This window comes from Sphaeramia orbicularis, chromosome 4, assembly GCF_902148855.1.
Source record: "Sphaeramia orbicularis chromosome 4, fSphaOr1.1, whole genome shotgun sequence".
In the NCBI taxonomy this organism is placed as follows: domain Eukaryota; kingdom Metazoa; phylum Chordata; class Actinopteri; order Kurtiformes; family Apogonidae; genus Sphaeramia; species Sphaeramia orbicularis.
The window spans coordinates 47,525,114-47,541,726 of record NC_043960.1 but is presented as its reverse complement, the minus strand read 5'-3'; the positions used below and the strand labels follow the sequence as shown (position 1 = coordinate 47,541,726).

General features: G+C 38.8%; 1 protein-coding gene across 1 annotated transcript in view; it reads right to left on the bottom strand.

Annotated features, from left to right (window-relative positions):
- Window positions 1-1,122: 1,122 nt before the first annotated feature.
- The window catches only part of xpr1a (xenotropic and polytropic retrovirus receptor 1a), a 129,662-nt gene continuing 114,171 nt past the window's right edge, over window positions 1,123-16,613 (bottom strand). Inside the window, exons 12-15 of the mRNA XM_030132278.1 lie at window positions 9,170-9,336; window positions 5,774-5,913; window positions 4,376-4,600; window positions 1,123-2,646 (exon numbers count right to left, since the gene is read on the bottom strand). Coding sequence (XP_029988138.1) covers window positions 2,589-2,646; window positions 4,376-4,600; window positions 5,774-5,913; window positions 9,170-9,336 — 590 coding nt within the window. The 3' untranslated portion in view covers window positions 1,123-2,588. The remainder of the gene's footprint in view (window positions 2,647-4,375; window positions 4,601-5,773; window positions 5,914-9,169; window positions 9,337-16,613) is intronic.

The window sequence follows — 16,613 nt, the reverse complement described above, 5'->3', positions numbered from 1 at the left end:
GGAGACTGACAATTGACTCAAATTTGAGGTAAATTGGTGTTCGTATGTACAAGCTAAAGAAATTTTTGTATAAGTAAATCTGTAGGGGGTGCTATGGAGCCAAAAAACTTCGCAAACTTTGCGACCTCCTTGCACAAAAACAGTAAAACTGATCCCACAAATTCGGCTAACTTTTGATGCACCACTTCTCTAGATACTGTACACCGATTTGGGCAAAATTCGGTGAGTTTTTGTAAATGTTCAGGGGGTCAAATTTGTGCTCAAAGAGCAGAAGAAAAATAAATAAAATAAATAAAATAATAATAATAATCTGAGCAAGAACAATATAGCTGTTTCTATGGCAACCACATATTTGGCCTTATTTGAAAGCTCTCGAGGTCCCCCACATGTCTGTGGGGTCAGATGTCTCGTGTCGTGCACTTACACACACGTGACTGACCCCGACTGGGCGTGTCCCATTGACTCCCATTCATTCCAAGCAGGTGTAAATATGCGATTTGTGCATGTCATGTACATGTTGTCCCCATGCGCCCACTGCAGACTCAATAGGCCCTGCGCCGGCTTTACTCGGCTCGGGCCTAACAAGCACCAGTGTCACAGTTAGCAGGGGCCCCTTTAACAACACGCTTTAAAATATTTGACAATAAGACAATGGGATTTTAAGTAGATTGCATTAAATAAAAAAAAGATTAAAAGTGCTTAAAAGAAAGAGGCAGCAGTGAACATCAAGAGACACAACAACAATAAATAAACCAAAATATAATGGATCTCATAAAGTTGAATACCCTTTTGTTGGGCAGTGTGTGAGAAACTAATGCATGGTGAAGCATATACCGGTGGTTCTCAGAGCTGTGACAGATCTACCATTTACTCCCCATTCTCATGAGTTTCTGAGACACAAGAAAAAAAGTCAGGCCAACCCACTGATGCATGAGTGAATTTTGCTTGGCCACATTTTTTAGAAGTAGAATAAAAGTCTAGTCAAAAGTGGCTGAATCATCATTTCCAAAACTCCATCTTCTTCATAAGAGATTACTTTTCTAAGGAAAGACTTCTTTATTGATTAAAGCACAACTCATTTCCCAGTTTTAAATGTTCTCCTTTTGTTTTGTTTTTTTTGTATTTGTATTAAATGACAGTAAATTAAGATGCTATGCTGGCATCAGAGCTCTGTCTGTCAGCACCACCGACATACACAAGACGCTCATGCATAGTTTCAGATTTTTAACTGCACATCAGCTGACATATCATGTCACTCTGATAAACACTGACAGAGAACGGAGCTTCCAATGAGTCTAAACCAATCATCAAAACAATCCAATAAATATCTGTCCGCTTCTGGCTCCATGTAACTGTCACAGTGTCACAGACACATTCATTAAAATCAACCTTTGGTAAATTAATGCAAAGAACAGCAATGCATATACAGAAACAGGGCACTTTTTGATCACAAAACACAAGGACTCACACTAATTGAAAGTCAGGATACTGTAACTTTGAAGTCCAACTATAAGTTTAGTAAAAACGTGGCACAGGTTTAACTGGGAAAAACATTCCAAATATTACAAAATACATTAAAGTGGATGCTTTTAAACAAGTCTCACCAGTAGAAACAACACATGTAGAACTACTACAATAGAGTAATAATGCACATCCAAATATATATAACAAAGCAACTTCAAAGACTAGAAATGTTTAGATCCAAACTTCCCTTTTTTCCCCAAGAAAGTTATTTTTTCTCATGTTTTGTGTAGTAAACGCACTTTTCCTGCAAGTGCCTCCAGGGTTGTGATTGTACATGGACAACTCAAAGCAAATCAACTCAGAAAAGACCAAAGAGTATAAAAAGAATCAACGAGCTGAAACCAGTTGATTTGTTTTGTTGTTGTTTTTTTATATGTTTTTAACGTGTGTTGAGTTCTTCCTCAGGTTTCTATTGTTAAATGTTTCAGTCTGTTTGATTGGCTTGTTTTGTCCCTGTTGATCCTGGTTCGAGGTTATAAAAGGTGTGTAAACAGTCGTCTGCAGCCTGTCATTTTTTTGTTTTATTTTCTTTCTAAATAAATCCAGCAGAAGGTAAAATCTAATGAAAATACATATGTATCACAAAGTAAACAAGACATATTTAAAAAAAAAAAAAAAAAAAACTCGTTATAAAAGAAGAGAAAAATCCCAGGGCAGTGTGGTCTTGTGTTTCCTGTTGTCTGTCTGTCTCTCTGTCTGTCTGTCCATCTGTAGGCCCGTCTGTCCGTCCGTCCATCCGTCCGTCCGTCTGTGTGGCATTGACTCTCTCCTCAACTGTAGCGGCGTTTTGCTAATGCTTGTGCTTCAGCAGGTTTCTGATGTGTGTATCTGTGCATTGCGGTGTGTGTGTTCCTATACTTATAAAGACTCTTGAGGATGAGGTAAACTGTCGGAGGTGAGGATGGCCTGGACATCCTCATGGAGTTAAAGGTTTATACTGAGGGGCTTCCAGTTTGACAGGAAAAGGGTTAGGGCTCATGTTAGGGAATGAGGTGCTTATAAGTATAGTGTGTGTGTGCGTGTGTGTGTGTGCGTGTGTGTGTGTTTATATTGATGCTGTCGACTCAGCTGAAGGCCTCATCGTCCGTGTCTTCAATTAGCACCTTTGTGTCCTTTTTCGATCTAGAAAAAACAAATCAGAACATTACAAACAATCTGTATAATGACTTTGATAACTCGTTCTCTGCACAGATTCACCTTTAACTAGCTGCTTGTTGACATTTATATTGCAGTATATTACTACTACAACCTCCAATTCCAGAAAAGTTGGGACATTGTATAAAAATGTACACAACAATAGAATGCAATGATTTGTAAATATCATACACCCATGTTTTATTCCCAATAAACACAGAAAATATATGATCTTTTTATGGTAAACAGTTCCAGGTTAACCACTGTGTAACATTCCCTCTTCTTTTAACCACAGTTAACATCTAGGAACTGAGGAGCCCAGTTACTGTTTTGAGTTTTATAGGAATGTTGTCCAATTCTAGTCTGATATCAGAGCTCCTCAACCATCCTGTGGATCTTTGCCATATTTTTCCTTTTATGATGTGCCTCATGTTTTCAAATGGTTAAAAGTCTGGACAGTCGTTGAACCAGTTCAGCCCCTGGACTCACTGTTTAGCACAGTCTTCGTCAACACCGTCTGGATGAGAGCCAATGCTGCTCTAAAAGCTGTTTATAACTTTCAGCATTGACGGTATTGTTGTAGATGTGCAAACTACCCATTCCATAGGTACTAATGCACCCATCTGTTTTTATTACATTTGCCAACTTTTTGGGATTAAGGTTGTATATTACCTCTTTATTAATCATTATAAAGCACTTAATAGTGCCTTATTTTGTATGACCACATTCTACAACTGAGTTTCCTGTGCAGGGTGGCCGGCCTTAGTCTTAGAGATAGCGTGAGGAGCTCGGACATCCGGGAGGGACTAGGAGTAGAGCTGCCGCACCTCCATGTCGAGAGGAGCCAGTTGAGGTGGTTCGGGCATCTAGTGAGGATGCCTCCTGAACGCCTCCCTGGGAGGTACTCTTTGGGCATATCCATCCGGGAGGAGACCTCGGGGCCGACCCAGGACACGCTGGAGGGATCATATCTCCCAGCTGACCTGGGAACACCTTGGGATTCCCCCAGAAGAGCTGGTGGAAGTGGCTGGGGAGAGGGTTGTCTGAACTTCTTTGCTGAGGCTGCCACCCCCACGACCCGGACCCAAATAAGCGGATGAAGACGGTACAGTATTCCACAACTAATACACCAAACCTAAACCAACTATTATTGAGGGAAAGACGTTGTTTGACTGTGTTGGAGTTATAGTAGATTATAATTACTAGTGGCATTGTACCTGTGATGCCATTGTATGATAGTGCCCTCCCGTGGTGCAACATTGTACCCGTATGCCCTTCTGTGCTGCAACATCAATCACACAATGATCACACATTGATGGGACACAGGCGGATTACACATCGATGGAACACGGGTGGATCACACATTGATGTGACACGGGGCAGGGCCAAAACATGCATTATATAGTAGGATTCAAATTACGCCATTATTAGGAGATTTATACTGATGAACCACTAAAGAGACTATATACCACTAATTTGTATATTAATGGATAATTTAACAACTAGTTAAAGGTGAACATAGTATGTGTATCTTAATATCAGGTGGTACCATTACTTTTTAATTACATACATAAATTTCAATATAAATGTTTTTACTTGTTTGCATAGTAAATGCAGACACTGAAGTATAAAAAGGGTTGTATAATAAAGTAGAGTCAGGAAAGGAGGTGATATGAGACATCAGTGTATGAGGGTGTGTTCATGTGTGAGGTCTTACTGTGAGGAGGACAGTAAGGGGCGTCGCAGCGACAAGCTGTATGACCTCTTCCAGGTCTTCTTGCCTGAGCGGTTGCGGACACCGTCGTCCTGGTCCATCATCTGCTCCAGTAGTGTCTGGTCGTCTGCATTCAATGGTGCAACTGAAATGTCTCGAACTGCACGGAACTCACCACAGTTATTCAGGTGTTCATTCTCTAAGCGGAAGAAGTTCCACACAAAACGCCTGCAAATGCACACAACAGGATTAGTTTAGAGCTGCTGCTGTTGATTTTTTTCTTTGATTTGATTCAATTGAAGAATTATTTGAATGGTCAAAAAAAAAGTAAAAATGTGAAACAGACATGTCTGAAAATGATAAACAACTTGTCTTTTATTCCAGAACCATCTGAAACAACAACCACACAAAGTAAAAGACTCAAAGTATATATAACAAGTGAAAAAGTAAGCAGAGCTTACTAATACCCCTGCGCGGTCACACAACATTTTGCTCCTCCTGCTCACCGATACCCTACCTACCCGGGGATTAATTTTGAGTCTTAACTTTAATTGAGAAAATTGAGAGAAAGGCACATGCAAAAAGAATGTGTGTGAAATTTGAAAAGAATTGAGTGAATAATGTCAGAGAAATTGGTTGGAAAAATTTTCTAAGTTGAAATTCTGAAAATTTTGTAAAAAAAAAAAAAAATTCTGCCATCAAATTGTACACTGTGCCTCTCCTAGTGGTAAAGAACATGTGTGTGAAATTTGAAAAGAATTGGGTGAATAGGGTCCAAGAAATGGGATGGACACAAATCTCAGACAGACGGACGGTATATCCCCACCCTCTGAGGTGGGCGGGGGTATAAAAAATATCTTTTTAGAAATAACAACAACAACAACAGTATAAAAGCATATATAAAAATATCTATAGATATAAACAACAACAACAACAAACAAATCCAATGACATCTACAAACAATATGTGCACTGCAGTCTTCAACACATTTGGATCCAACTTACTAACAAGTTAAGATGAAACCAGCATATAACTTAAAAAAATAAAGGCAAATATTTTTAAAGTTTATGTTAATCCTAAAATTTTAAAGGACTAAGTGATGGTTCCAAAGAAGAAAAGTGAGGAAATAGACATTTTCTGCTTCTGAGCTACACTCCATGTTGTTTGTGATCATCATGTATGTCACAATAAAGTGTCCATGTGAAACACAACAGAGGAACCAATGTTTAGCAGCAGTGAAATTAAGGAAACAAAGCTTCAGTTCAGGAAAATTGTAATCAAATCACGTCAATCAATTCGAGTCAATTAATCAATTAGTTGTTTCAGCTCTAGATTATTTTATCTTCTGTCTTAACTCTCTAAACTATGTGAGTATGTATGGAATAGAGACTTCAAACCCACCTGAAAACTTCAAGGGGAGCAAGAACAGTGGCAACGATGTCTCCCACAGAGTGGATCTTGGTCATTGTAGTCAGAGAGATCTGGATGGTCCAGGCGAAACGCAGGATCACATCCTCGATGATGGCGCAGTAGTAATATGCCTGCACAGGAATGACATGATGACACAGAGATGGAAATAGATTTAGTGAACTGTGTATCTGGAAACTTGAATTTTACAGATGAGAGCCACTGGGAGTTAACACCTGTGGAAGACCCATTAAGGAGGCTCTAAAACGTTTATCTCTCTGTAATCGAGTTTTATTTTCATGTTATGTAACATTTATTATCACGTTATTCCTGATTTTATGTTTATGTCTACTACATGTGAAGAACGTGTGTTTTCCTTATCTAACATTCACATACATGACAATGTGCTCATTACACAGGACTTACATCTTTTGTCCTACACCCCAAATATCGGTAAAATACTTTCATGTTGTGAATTAAGTTAATGTGAATTTTTATATATATATATATATATATATATATATATATATATATATATATATATATATACACACACACACACACACACACACACTACCAGTCAAAAGTTTTAGAACACCCCACTTTTTCCAGAATTTCATTGAAAATGATGCAGTTTAATGTTTCAGTGTACTCTGAAATCAAAGCATAGAACAAATAAACAACTGAAGTTAAAAAAAGAAATCATGGAATCAATTTAGAAACCAAAATGTATTCTAAACTTTTGACTCATCAAAGTAGCCACCTTTGGCAGATATAACAGTTGAACACACTTGTGGCATTCTTTCTACAATGGAAATCAAATATTCTTCAGAAAGTTCTTCCCAACTCTGTTGCAGAAGTTCCCATAAATGTGTAGCACTTGTAGGTTACTTTGCTTTCACTCCTCTGTCCAGTTCATCCCAAACCAGGTCGATGGGATTGAAGTCTGGAGACTGTGCTGGCCACTCCATGTTTTCAAGCATACCATCTTGTTCTTTTTTTCTTAAGGTAGTTCTGGAAAAGCTTGGACTTATGTTTTGGGTCATTATCTTGCTGTAGGATGAACCCCTGACCAACTAGGCACATCCCAGAGGGTACTGCATGGCATAGCTGCAGAAGACCCTGGATCCAGCAAAACAGCTCCAGACCATCACACTTCCTCCTCCATGTTTGACAGTTGATGTCACACACTGAGGAACCATCCTTTCACCTACTCGACGGCGTACATAAAAAACATAAATTTGGATTCATCAGTCCATAACACCTTCTTCCAGTCTTCAGTAGTCCACTGGCGGTGTTTCATGGCCCAGGCAAGCCTCTTTTTCTTATTCTGAAGTCTCAGCAGTGGCTTTCTTGCTGCAACACGACCCATCAAACCTGCAACTCAAAGTCTTCTCTTCACAGTTGAAACTGGGACTTGCTTACTACGACCACTACGAGCTGTGCTTGAAGCTGTTGTCCTGTGAGTTGCCTATCACGCAAGCTGTTGACTCTCAGAAACTTGTCTTCTAATTCTGTTGTGGCTTTGGGTCTGCCAGACCTCTTCCTGTCAGCATTTCCCCCAGTTTCTGAGTGCCTTTTGATGGTGAAGGAAACTGGACTTACGGACACCTTGACTTTCTTGGCAATTTCTCTGTAGGAAAGACCTACATTTTTAAGTGTTACGATGGTCTGTCTCTCTTCTATCGTTAATTGCCTTTTCCTCGCCATTTTGATAGTGACACACTACTTTCTGCAGTACAATACTGTTCAAATAATGCTTACAATGGTATGGTACCAGAGTGTGTTCCAACACTACTTTTATGCAGACAGAGGGGGTTGTAAGCAATGAAGAAACATTGGGACACCTGTAGGAATTGGTAGCACCAACTTTCGAGGCTTGATCAACCTCCATTGCTGAAGAACTGCTTTAAGTTGTTAACCCATTTCTTGTTCGCTTGAAAAAGGCCTTTTTGTATAATTCTGAAATGTACATTATTTTTCAGTTTTGTTTAACCTTACCTTTTTTTGTTTTTTTTTTACCTCTGGCAGTTCACCGCTTACCTTTGTACCACTTCAAGCTGTTCATTGGACTTGAACTGCTTGATTTTCAATACAAAACTGGAAAAAATGGGGTGTTCTAAAACTTTTGACCGGTAGTGTGTGTGTGTGTATATATATATATATATATATATATATATATATATATATATATATATGCACACACACACACACACACACACACACATTTAACCCATAAAGACCCAAACAGCCACAGGTGACCAAAAGCATCTAAAATATTTAATACCTGTTGATCCATTAATCCTATCAAATGTAACATGTAAATAATTGGTGTAAAATGTAGTTTGCCATCTTTTCATGGTCATCAGCTGTGATCCATTTGGACGTTCAGAGGCTCCATAGTTACCATGGAAACATCATTTTCTACAACACTGATTCACCAGTAAAACCCATGGAGTTTGACAAATGACAGCGGAGACACTTCTTTTAGGTTCAGTTAATGATAGATTTGACTGCACAAGTCACTTTTTCATCAGTTTTCTCTGTTTTTGATACAATACCCCACAACTTTAATCTGAGTTTTAATAAACATCTACATGATGAGTAAATCACATACCGGATTTTTACTTAAAAAACATAAAATGCAGAGAATAATATTATAATTAATGGTGATAAATCACTTAAGAAAAGTTAAAGAGAGAGAAAAACTCATTTTTGTAATTGCCACAAAAGTAGCACTGGGTCTTTATGGGTTAATATTTATTTTCAGAAAATCTGCATCAACCAAGTTATTTATAACTTAATACATCTGGTTACACCTTGATTCATATAATAACAAATGATTAAACTGTGCAATAAATATTGAAATATCATTTTACTTCCAACTAAACCAACACTACATTGTAATGTTAGAGGCCCCTGAAACAGAAAAGACTCTAGCATTATTATTTTGCTGAGCTTGTTAATTCTAATACCTAATGGTTTCCACAGCATTGACTCAAAATGAACATCCATTGCATTCAGAGTTTTTATTCAATTCTCTTATGAATTTTATTTCCAGAAGCAGGAGAAACTGCTGAGGAGTGCAAAATAGACCAGTGGAGACAAAATCTACGAGCGCTTTTGATCAAAGACACAGTACATTGTTTTAATGTGTAATACAAACAACTGATGATATTTCTTGTGTATGTAATTAAAAAAAAAAGTCAAACAGATGTACCTCTCAGCATTTAGTACCATGTCACACATTATCCAACACAAAGTTTGTCCTATATTTTTGTTGCAATCTCATCAAACTCAATCTGCTGAATGAACAGTGCCATTCTAATAAACTATTACTCCTATTTTGTTTGTGTAGCCTGTGTGTGTGTGTGTGTGTGTGTGCTCCACCTTGTGTGGGTAAACTATTTCTTCTCTGAGGAAGGTGTTTTCTCCAGCTCCACGGTCAAAAAGACCCCAGTCCATACGCAGATCCCATATCAGTGTGTACAAGGAGCTGATGGTTGAGAAAATGATCAGCAGGTAGAAAAACATGTCGGCATCTGTGTGTCCTTGCTCTGGAAAAAAAATGCAAACAAAGACAATGCATGTCAAATAATATTTTTTCAAAATCTGCCACGTAAGTGCAACTTTTATAGCATCCATTTGCCCAGCAGAGGGAGCCCTTCTGTCAGGAATGCACACATATCATTGACCGAAGTGCAGACTGTGAAGCCTAAAATAAAACTTATAACATTACACAACAGTACCATCCATCAAATTATTTTATTAAGAGTCAAATCTGTCCTCAAATTACACAGCTCACTGTTGTTATTTAGTAAGTTTGATATAAACTGTGATGAGAAGTTTGGCTGCAAAAAAGTAATTATTCAGAAACAAACAAGTTTGTTTTTTGAAATGCAAAGGGAATCTATAGAGGACGTCATCACTTCAGCTGCATAATGTTACTTTTCAAATAACTGTCTTTTTTGCTGTGTGCATTGAGATGATATTCACCGTCTTGAGGTAGGACGCTAAGAAGAATTAATAAATGTTATAAAGATATGATATATAGCTTTCTCTCACTCAATGTCTTATTTTCATGCTTAGTGAAATACACTTTTAAAAACTGTGATTTTGAAAAGCCTCTTTTCACGTTCAATCCACTTGCTTCATTTGAGGTTCAGTGTCCACTTCCATCTAGTGTAATCACCGGAATCATGCTTCCATCCTCACCTATAGAAGATATCACTCATTAGTCCAAGTGTTTGTTTATTCTGTTCTGGTCTTCTTTGTTAAGAAGATAATGACTCAAACACAATATAGTATTGTATAGTATTGCATATTATAACTGCTATAAAACTGAAAATAGGGAAGAAATAATGTGTTTTGAGCTACTGTACATCATGAGAGTCTGTGCCAAGTGCATGCTAACAGTCATGATAATAATAGTAACTATTGTATTCAGCAGCTGTCAACTGATGAGTATTTAATGAGCTCTGGGTTAGTTACAGTTCTTTTATGTCTTGTGTTGGAGTATGAGACACCATGCTCACCTGTACATCGACGTGGCGACACTGAGAATGTGATTAGCTTGTCCTCAGTGGGCGCTGATGTATAAATCAGCACACACAGGCCTAATACAATGACTCACACAGACACACTGGACTTATTGCATCCATCTACTGCATCATGTTCCTACCAGCCAACGAGACGCCAAGCAGCAAAGCAGGGACATTTTTAGGGAGAATTACTGCTGTGTACCCACAGTCCTGACCTGTTAACTGCTGCATGTATTGTGCTGGTTTTGACCTCAGCTGAGCGATGGGATGGAAACAGTCCCTATGGCCACTGAGATTTCCCAGCTGCACATTTAACTGAGCCCTGGACAGCAGACTCTTTACACTGGAGTTTATCTACTGATGTGATTGCTCCTGCTCGTAAAGTGTTCTGCCATGCTTAACTATTTAACCCTTCAATCTCTGTTTGTTTTCCCCAGCTAGCTGGTTAGCCACTGGAGCCATTAGAAGGTTAAAGATGGTAAGATGGCCATTGATTGGATGCTCAGAAGAGGCTAACAGTGGTCACTGCTTCCTGTCACACACACTTAATCTCTAGCGCTGTCGCACACTGTTACTGTAGTTCACAGCATTTAAACAGGAACAAGCTTGTTTTACACAACATTCCAGCTACACATCCAACTGATGGAAACAACTTCAGAAAAATGGGCTACATTAACACTGCAAGCTGTACTTCTCAAGTCATACTTATAGATTTGTTTGGCTGTTCACATTAATAAACTAGAAAAGCACTCGGAGAGCGCAGACCTCCGCCAAGCGCAAAAATTCCCCACATAATCGGTGATACAAATCCTACATTTATTTTTTAAAATAAAATCCGCCTTCTGGATCAGAGCTGGATCAGCCTTTGAAATGTGATAGAGGACCCCATTGTCAATTCCTGAGTTAAATTTCATGAGTTTTGGTCAATAATTAAGCGAGATATTGGGAAACGAAAATTTTGGCCCCATTTACCACAATGTTAACGAAAATTTCAAAGTGATCCAGAATCCAGGATTTCTTCCGGATCACCCCCAAAAGTTAATCATTTCTTCCTTATCCCATTTCCAACAAACCCTGAAAATTTCATCAAAATCTGTCCATAACTTTTTGAGTTATGTTGCACACTAAGTCACACAGTCACACAGTCACATATGAACACTAAACAAACCAGATTTGGATCTCTTTTACTACAGGGTTTCTGCAGGTATCAGCAAATCTATTTTAATAGCCTTTTTAATGCCACTTTAAACAAATGTAATGCCCACGTCCAACTGCAGATACAGTTTTATATATAGTTTTATGATGGTTTTACTGTCAACAGGTTTTAACCAGGTTTTGAATAGTTCCTCTTCCAACCACTTCTGCTGAAACTTACATTTTCCCATTTTTCCAACATTTGCAAATATTCCCTCCGCTCTTTCACCACAGCATGAGCACACTCATAGCACATTGCATTCCAAGCATCTGGTGTTGTGACTTCTTCTATCGGCCATAAACATTAGCCAATTAAAGGGTTCTGCCTGCCAATCATCACGTTTTACTTCCGATCAGAATTAATAAATGTTTATATAACCAAAATAAATCGTGAATAACAATGCTTTTTTTTTTTTCCATCAAATGCCTCTGGACATCAAATTTAATGCTTTTTAAGGCCATTTAAGGCATTAATTTTCACAAAATCTATTTAGTAACTTTTAATGCTTTTTAATGACCCACATAAACCCTGTATTAGCAGTCTAAACAGTTTTAGTCTTTGCCATTTAGGGTTATTTCCCATCTGTTGCCATGGCAGCAACACTGTCAAAAAGGTAATCGAGAAGCCTGCACCTGGACAACACTAGAAGAGGAGAGGAGACATCACTCAATAAAGTTTATAGATTGAACATTATCCAATCAGAGAGCTCAATCTTTGCCATACCCTGAGATTATATTCACACAGACACCTTTATCAGATGGATAATAGTCTGTCTCTGGCTCCACATGTGAATATATTAGCTGTAACATAAGTCTGTTTGGCCTCAGCAGAGGTGAATTAGAGTTCAGGCAGACAGGAAAAGATTTGACTCAGAACAGCGTTTTCATCTTCACTGGTGAACGTGTGTGTTTGACTGAGAGTGTGTCTGTGTGTACGGCTATTCCTCTGTTTGATAATGAATGAAGGGTCAGTACATGAAATGAAGTTATAAGAGCTGTCAGCTCAGGCTCATCTCTATTCCAGCAGGGTCCAGCAGACATGTGTTAGGCCCCAGGCAGGTAATTACCTCTCCTCTCCTCTCCTCTCCTCTCCTCTCCTCTCCTCTCCTCTCCTCTCCTCTCCTCTCCTCTCCTCTCCTCTCCTCTCCTCTCCTCTCCTCTCCTCTCCTCTCCTCTCCTCTCCTCTCCTCTCCTCTCCTCTCCTCAAACATACATTAATTCTTGTTTGTAGCAGCCCAAGCAGATTTTTGCTTTAAATGACAAAGGACAATCAAGGATCAACTTTAAGCTAACGGATTCAAGAGATATCTTGTTCTTCCATGAAACAATAGCTCTCTCCCCATCCAAAGTCTGTGCAGTTCTTGCCTTCTATTCCACTCCCTGTGCTACTGGCTTTGCTCATCCATGAGATAAATCCCATCGGCTTAAAACTGCATGAGGCCTGTCACTCTGCAGCATGTAAAATAGCAATAAGTCCAAAGCCAGTGTACATAACGCTGAGCACCTATTGATCCTGAGTAAGACCTTGCAGTGTAACTTACATTTTAGGAGTTCTGCCTAAACCAGGAAATCATCCATCACCTCTCTGTTAGAGGCCTCTGAGCATCTGCTGAGAAACAGTGGTCCAATCAGTTATTCACAGTGGTGATTGCTGAATGGTTCTCTGAGGAGAGATATCTACTGTGCGCTGTACCACATCAACAGTGAGTCAACAAATCCAGAACCGACACAGCTGAAAAAAACACACAAAAAAAACAAAAAAAAAACAAGTTTGGGACTTTGTTTCCTAAAAAAGCAACACAGCCTGCTACATACATACCTGAGAACAGAGTCTACCTCTACATTGTGTTATTCATGATTTAGATCTAAAAATGGAGGTGAATGGACACTAAATACCACTCAGTGTGTTCTTCAGGTTTTATTTGCTGTATTTATGGTTTGAGTATTTTGCGTTTCCCGGAGCTAAATGTGGGGCTCTTCCAGGAATCTGTGACTCACACAGAAACCATCAGGGCTGTGATCGGGTTAGCAGCGAAGGTGACACATCCACAGACACTGGGAGCTCTGCCAGGTACTGACTGACATTCCAGCCACTGTTTTACAGCCGGACACAGCAGCGCAAACATGGCACCAGCCTGCTGCCTTTTTCTATAGGATGCTGGGTATCACAGGCTGCTGAGGCATCATCTGGGTGTCTTAAAATCAACAGCTGTGATCCTAGGTAGAATGTACTAAACAAACCTGCATTTAAATAACATCAAACTCTATTACCTGACTCAACTTAGAGCCTCTAAACTCCCCAGAAACTGACGGCAAATTGCATGTAGTTTTAAAATGTCCTCTAGTACAGATTAAAGAAGACGCACCCTTAAAACTAAAATCAGGGGGAAAATACCAGAATCCTGCAGCCCCATCCTCTCTGTCTAATTCAAAAGACTAAATGTAAATATACAGGTACATCTCAAAAAATTTGAATATCATGAGAAAGTTCAATATTTTTTGTCACTCATTTCAGAAAGTGAAACCCATATATTATATAGACTCATTGGACATAGAGTTAAATATTTTAAGCCTTATTTCTGGAAATTTTGATGATTATGGCTTACAGATAATGAAAACCCAAAATTCAGTGTCTCAGAAAATTAGAATATTGCATCAAATCAATAAAAAAATGATATTTTAAACAGAAATGTCATGCTTCTGAAAAGTATGTTCACTTCTATGTACTTAAGACTAGGTTGGGCCTCCTTTTGGATGAATTACTCCATCATTGTGTTGTGACATGGAGGCGATCAGCAGGTGCCAAGTCCTGCTGGAAAATGAAATCAGCATCTCAATAAAGCTTGTCAGCGGAAGGAAGCATGAAGTCTAAAATGTCCTGGTGGATGGCTGCATTGACTGTGGACTTCAAAAAACACAGTGGACCAACACCAGCAGATGCCATGGCAGCCCAAATCATCACTGACTGTAGAAAGTCCAAAGTTCTCTTTTCAGATGAAAGTCAATTTTGCATGTCATTTGGAAATCAAGGTCTCAGAGTCTGGAGGAGAAGTGGAGAGGCACAGAATCCACGTTGCTTGAGGTCTAGTCTGAAGTTTCCACAGTCAGTGATGATTTGGGCTACCATGGTGTTGGTCCACTGTGTTTTTTAAAGTCCACAGTCAACGCAACCATCTACCAGGACATTTTAGAACACTTCATGCTTCCTTCTGCTGACAAGCTTCATGGAGATGCTGATTTCATTTTCCAGCAGGACTTGGCACCTGCCCATACTGTCAAAGGTAGCAAAAGCTGGTTCAGTGACCATGGTGTCACTGTGCTTGATTGGCCAGAAAACTTGCCTGACCATAGAGAATCTAAAGGGTATTGTCAAGAGGAAGATGAGAGCAAGGTTATAATCATTAACAAAAATGAACGAAATCACAAAAACTAAAATTGAAAAAACATTTTCGTTAACTGAAATAAATAAAAACTCTAATTAAAAGAAAAAAATGATAACTGAAACTGTATTGTAAGCTTACAAAACTAACTAAAACGTATAAAAATTATGGATAAAATTCCCTTCGTTTCCGTCTTTGTCAATGTCAGATTGATATCAAATTGATTTATTTCGCTCTAGCAATTTTAGCTAGCGACACCATACGACACTTCACAGTCCGTCATGTCTGGTCACTTGTGGTTTACAGTCGTCTTCTGGTCCCCACTCTACCTGGAACAAACAGACTAAAGTTGGGACAAAGCAGCAGAGTCCTGTATGGGATTTACTTTAGTGATGTGTGTGGTCTGTTTTTTATTTATTTATTTTTTTGCTCACTGTGTGTGCATGAGTGACAGAGACAGAGTGGAGTTGAATGACAGCATCAGACAGGTGTAAGCATCCAGGTAAAGACTGGAGAGTTTATCACCATGAAAAGGCCCTCCGAGCCCTTAACTGCACAGTTTAGAAGAGGAGAAAAGAGGAGGATGAAAAGTAATCCAATTACAGAGGTATGTGACCTGTTACAATGTTAAAAAACGTTTCATGTTACTAGCTACAGCTAGCTGAATTGAAATGAAGCAAGGTTGGCTAATAATGGACCTGTAGATGATTAAGATATGAGATATTTAAGGTGTGTGGTTTATTGCTCCTGAACTGGGTTATATATGTTTATAAGTGGTTTATATATATTTGTATGTGGTTTACTGCTGGTTAGCTTGTTTATATATATTTTTGTTTGGTTCACTGCTGGTTAGCTGGTTTATATATGTTTGTATGTGGTTTACTGCTGGTTAACTGGTTTATATATGTTTCTATTTGGTTCACTGCTGGTTAGCTGGTTTATATATGTTTGTATGTGGTTTACTGCTGGTTAGCTGGTTTATATATGTTTCTATTTGGTTCACTGCTGGTTAGCTGGTTTATATATGTTTCTATGAGGTTTACTGCTGGTTGGCTGGTTTATATGTTTCTATCTGGTTTACTGCTGGCTGCTTTGTGCATCTCCTCTCGTGCTTTGCACATCTTCGCATTGTTTTCACATAAGTGACGATGTGTATGGATCGTACCCCCCCCCCAACCTGATATAGGGAATTTATACATTGTACTGTACATGTGTTTGTGTCTCTGCTCAGTCAATGAGCCGCCCTAACCCAACCCCCAAATACAGTGTCCAGGGTAACCCATATCTGCGCCTCACTAATTTCTTTGAATAGGATTGTGAGGAAGATAAAATATATGAAATAACTAAAACTAATACTAAAACTAAACTAAACTAAAACTAAGCATTCAGAAAAAAATGATAACGAATAAAAACTAGTAAACCTGCTCTAAAAACTAATTAAAACTAATTGAATTAGAGAAAAAAAGTCAAAAACTAATCAAAACTAAACTATAATTAAAAATCCAAAACTATAACCTTGGATGAGAGACACCAGATCCAACAATGCGGATGACCTGAAGGCCGCTATCAAAGCAACCTGGGCTTCCATTACACCTGAGCAGTGCCACAGGCTGATCGCCTCCATGTCACAACACAATGATGGAGTAATTCATCCAAAAGGAGGCCCAACCTAGTCTTAAGTACATAGAAGTGAACATACTTTTCAGAAGCATGACATTT